The 5,457-nt window shown below is 40.0% G+C and overlaps 1 protein-coding gene across 2 annotated transcripts in view; it reads left to right on the forward strand.

Annotated features, from left to right (window-relative positions):
• The window catches only part of LOC125901022 (gamma-aminobutyric acid receptor subunit rho-1), a 30,599-nt gene extending 25,829 nt beyond the window's left edge, over window positions 1-4,770 (forward strand). For both annotated transcript variants that reach the window (XM_049596368.1, XM_049596367.1), the window contains exon 10: window positions 467-4,770. In XM_049596368.1, the coding sequence (XP_049452325.1) occupies window positions 467-769 (303 nt within the window). In that variant the 3' untranslated portion in view covers window positions 770-4,770. The remainder of the gene's footprint in view (window positions 1-466) is intronic.
• The last annotated feature ends 687 nt before the right edge of the window (window positions 4,771-5,457 follow it).

The raw sequence follows: 5,457 nt of genomic DNA on the forward strand, positions 1-5,457 counted from the left end.
CTGTAAGTCAACATAGGAAAAACATGACCTGATTTTATATTAAAAATATTTTACAAATTAAAATATTTCTTAACTGGTAGAAACATAAATTAATACTTTATGTGCATTTCCAATAAACAGATAAATATTTTCTAAATTGGCTCACTTTAAGCTGCTCTCGGGGCTACGGCAAATTATTTCTGGGACTACAGCTTGTGTACTATATTGCTATTCTTCATCTGCCAAATGCTGCAGCATATGGAGCCAAATTGCCCACGTACCCCGAGGAACATTTCCAGCACAAACATCCTTCTATAAATGTTTCATGCCAAAGTTATTTAAAGGCCCTGAGTGTGCAGAAAAATGATAAACATTTAACAAACTAATGTATTTTTTTCTCGTTTAAGTCAATGACTTTACAGAAAGTTGTATTCACAACAAACAGATGTGTCAGATGACTTTTATGTTAACTTTTTTATCTCTCTAGCTGCCGTGTACGTGCGGCATTGGCAACCCGGACGAGATGATGATTGACCCCCAGATCACTGGCTACGGGTCGATGGATGTCAACACCACGGGAAATTATGGGATGCCAGAGAATGGCGGCCGCCAGGATCGAATGTTGGCTCAGGTGTCACTGAATGACCCGCAGATCGCAAGCCAGGTGAAGCCATCCAGAGGCTACGTGAACATTTGGATAGACACCCACGCCATAGACAAGTACTCGAGGGTTGTGTTTCCTGGAGCGTACATCCTCTTTAACATCATCTATTGGTCCATCTACTCGTAACCCGGGTTGCAGAAGTAGATCCTCTTTGGGAGTCGTCCGTGATGAGACTCCAGGAGTTTGGCTCCTTTGTGAAGGAGTGGGAAAATATTGGCATTTGATGCTTTTCAGGCAGAGAAACTGCACTTAAGATGCATGGGGACCATTGACAGATTGGTGACCATTGCCTTCTCGACCCAGCCACTTAAAACTGAATGAGCTACCGACAAGCAGGACAGTCGTCGTCACTGGTTTTGTCACTCCATCAAATCTATGTGGTTTCATGTTGTAACTATAGTGCTGTTGGTGGAAGGACATTCTTGTTGTCGCCTGAGGACTTCACTGCGCAGAGAGACGCACAAACACGGACCTGTGTAACTCAGCCACACTTCAGTTCTCGATGCAGTGACTCTTTTTCAAACTGGAAATGTGAGCTAGAAACTGACATTACCAGCATATGGACAGACTCCATCTGCTTTGCATATGAACTAAACTTGACAATCAGTGGCAAACTAAAAATGTTTTAAGGAATAGTTTGGCTCATTTGCTTTCTGGTGGAAAGTTTGACGAGAAGATTGATACCGCTCTCATGTCTGTACATTAAATATGAAGCTACAGCCAGGGGATGGTTAGCTTTGCCTAGCACAAACACTGTCAACATGGGGCACTGTAAATAGCTACCCTGCTCTGTCCCAGCTTCAAAACCAACAAGTTATATCTCCTTTGTTTCATCTGTACAAAAATGGATGTGTAGAAACAACATTTTTCTATTTATATAAAACCATATACTGAATCACATATTTGTTTACAATTACTTTGGGTAGAAGATCCACGCGTCACGTACATAAAATCAAACGGCACAGAGGAGACGCTGCCTCAACTGGTTATTTTAGTGCCTCAATCAGTTTAGTGTAGTTTCTTAGGATCCCCATTAGCTAATGCCCTGATGGTAGCCAGTCTTTCTGGGATCCAACACATAAATTGCACAATTTAACAAAAAATGTTGTACATTATATACACATTCAAACATCACATTACATAGAAAAAACCCCCCGAAAAAATCCCTGTAAGGTTTCGTAGGTGGTAATCCCTTACAAACAGGATGAAACCAGGCAGGATTGAGATGTAACAAGGGGAAATAAGCAGCATGACCAGCAGGGATTGTTCAGAGCTCTGTTTTTTCTTTACTTATACAAAATAAGCAAGGTACAAAATGTCCATGATCTTTAGTTACAGCATAAGATTTTACAAAAAGGGTAAAAAGGCTTACAGGCGCAGCAGATGTGACCCCCAACCTGACCCCCTCTCTCTGACACACAAACTACCTTCCTCACCTGGCATATCTACCCCTGGCCTGTACCATTACATAGAAAGGTTCCCAAAAACCCCATTACCATACTATAGACAATACATGTACAAATTAACCCCACTAATACTTACATACACACAATACAAATAAATGCTGACTAATACAGGTTAAACAAAACACATAATAAACTGACGAGAGACCAAACAAAAGCCAAACTCAACACAAACCCTCTACCCTCTCCCCTCTCTGCTCCTACACTCTTGGTTCAGCCTAACCAGGTAATTATTGGAGCCAGCTGGAGTCCTGTGGCTCATGTGTGCACTCCATGAAACCATGCCCTCCCGGAAGTTGACCTCAGAGACAAAGAGGAGTTAGCAGGGTTCAAAATAAAAGCACAACAACAACCAAAAGAAAACTTCCTGTATTAGTTTAACACATCCAACTTTACTATATGTGTGCAATGTTTGTCACCTTAGTGAGGGGGATGCTTCCCAGCACCCTCACAATCCCTCATCAAATGCTAGACACTTGTTAGACACTTTCATAACTTACATTAATCTCATTTACAGTTTGTTCATACAGTTAATTGCAATAAATACTCCTTTAATGTTATCTTGTAAGGTAATGCAGGGAAAATAGTCCAAGTATAGCGTTGCTTGAACTTATACTGATATTTTTAGGTGAGTATTTATAGGCAGGTAAAATACATTTTGTCCACAGCAGTACAGGTGGGCAGCTTTGGATCAGACTGTCCACTAATTAGAAGATCAGCTGTCGATCCCTGGCTCCTCCAGTCCGCACGTCGAAGTATCCTTGAGCAAGATAATGAACCCTAAATTGCTCCTTATGGCTGTTCCATCAGTGTGTGACTGTGTTCAAACTGTGTGTGAATGGGTGAATGTGACTTGTAGTGTAAAAAGCGATTTGAGTGGTCGGAAGACTAGAAAGGTGCCATACAAGTGCAGGTCCATTTACATTACTTAGCTTCCATGCCGGTAGATTTGGTTAATCAAAGTTGCTAGCAAAACAGCACAATACATAAAATAAGCACAGCAGACACATCAGACCATCGTGTTTACCTTCATTCATTCATTTTCCGTAACCACTTATCCTGTTAGGGGTCGCGGGGGGGGGCTGGAGCCTATCCCAGCTGACATTGGGCGTGAGGTGGGGTACAACCTGGACAGGTCACCAGACTATCACAGGGCTGACACATAGAGACAGACATTCACATGGGCAATTTAGAGTCGCCAATTAACCTGCATGTCTTTGGACTATGGGAGGAAGCCGGAGTACCTGAAGAAAACCCACGCTGACACAGGGAGAACATGCAAACTCCACACAGAAGGGTTCCCGCACCGTGGGGTTTGAACCCCCCACCCTATATGCAAATCAGGAACCCTCTTGCCACCGTGCCACCTCTCTCTCTCTCTCTCTATATATATATATATCTTTACAGTTGTAATTTCACATATCTCGGCGGTTTAAATCAATTGATAGTTGTCAATCTAGAAGTGATTGTAGCAAGACATCATGTGATGAGATCCATTTCTTTGCTGGGACCAGTAACTTCCCGGAGTCTGCATTGGTTGTCTGGCAACTGCTCAGAGGCAATAAACAGTCGGGGACATAACAGAGCATGTACTTTGCTTTTACACTTTAGTTTTTGTACAGATTAAACAAACAAAAGTGAATTAGTGAGCTTTAGTGGTGCTGGCAGGCAGACATGTTGTCTTTGGAAAGAGGCTAGCTGTTTCCCCGTTTCCAGTCTTTGTGCTAAGCTAAGCTAACCGTCTCCTCGCTGTAACGACTTGAGATTGGTATCAATGTTGTTATCGAACTCTTGCCGAGAAAATGAATAAGCGCCATTTCCCAAAATGTGGAACTACTTTGCTGAAAGCCAGATAACCTGATTATTCTTAAAGTTTTTTCTTTTGCAGCACGTTAGTATGATTCAGTATGTGTTACATTTTCTTGTGATCTTTGTATCGATGCAGCTATTTTGCTGTCGAGCTACTTACTGCATTGCATTTGTGTAATTTGATAAAGTTTAGTAAAAAGGGCAGAATAATGCAGTCTATTAAAATCACAAATGTAAAAATATATGTTTAGTAAATCCCAAACACCGATCATGGTACTGACTTTTTTTTTTAATGTCCTTATTTCTTCTTTTTTTTTTTCAATACAACTGAAGCTCATCTCCTCTGTTTGGTGTTGTGAGGCTTTGAGGTTCACTGTGACCTGTTAGTTGCTAGTTTTATCGTCTTTTTCAGCTTAAAACAACTTTATACTTCATTAGACAAAAGATATATTAAAGATATCTTTTGGTGGTTCATGACATTTCACTGACCAAACATACAGATATTAAATAAAACTTTGGAAAAAATGTTATATATGAGAAAAAAAAAAGTTTAATAAATGTTTTGTTTTCTGACATTGTGAAATTATTGGAGCGGAGCTTTGGTGCTGACCCACACAGTCACAATAATGTACATCTTAAATCTCCATGTAATAAATTTAGTAGGTACAAATGTGAATGTGAAATGAATATTGCTGCAGCAGACATCAATTAAAAACAGCTAAAAACACATACAACAGACACAGTTGAAGCATTTGGCAACGTTTTTCTGGTGCAACCTCTCAAGTCCCAAATTTTTTATCTTGTTTTCCTGTTTTCTTATACAGTATATTTAAACAGTGCTGGAGGATAAGCTTTCACACTTATTAGACATTGGATTGCCACCAGCTCCAGGTCTGATTACTGATGAGCTTTCATACCAAATCATATAAAATGCATATTCTGTAATACTATTAGCTGCTCACATGTGACGTAAAGGGATATACTGTATATTTATATTTTATAATAAGCTAATTTTATGATTTCTTACAGGCAAAAGTATGGATGTTGAAGAAACCTTTTTTTTTTTTTTACTCTCCTTTATATCCCAGAGGGCAATTTAACAATTCAAACTCTGTGCCCTGTCATTCCTCAAAAAAAACACTTTAACAAAGGGATCACTGCAGCAGAAAGACATGAAAAGAATAAAGCATCAAAAAGATGTAAAGAACCGGATTTGCAAGCACATCTATGACCACTCAAAGACAGCCAAGGTTTTGAATCGACCTCTGTGCTGGAGGAAGCATGCTTAGAAATCTAAATGAGTGAATAAGCCATTAGGATTGCTTAAAGATGCAGAACTAAAAGCAGATTCACTTCCTGATCCGGTCAGGGGGTAATATGGTAAAGAGTAGAAGTCAGTCCATCAAATTACAAGGACAAAGATGGCAAGAATAATAAAGTGTTCTTTATTGTGGTTCTTGATGTAAGGATAGCAAAGATGTAAGAGTGTCGGCAAATGGGCGACATCATACTCCAATCCATCCAAGCCAGCCAAGACTAGCG

This window comes from Epinephelus fuscoguttatus, linkage group LG14 (assembly GCF_011397635.1).
Source record: "Epinephelus fuscoguttatus linkage group LG14, E.fuscoguttatus.final_Chr_v1".
Classification (NCBI taxonomy): domain Eukaryota; kingdom Metazoa; phylum Chordata; class Actinopteri; order Perciformes; family Serranidae; genus Epinephelus; species Epinephelus fuscoguttatus.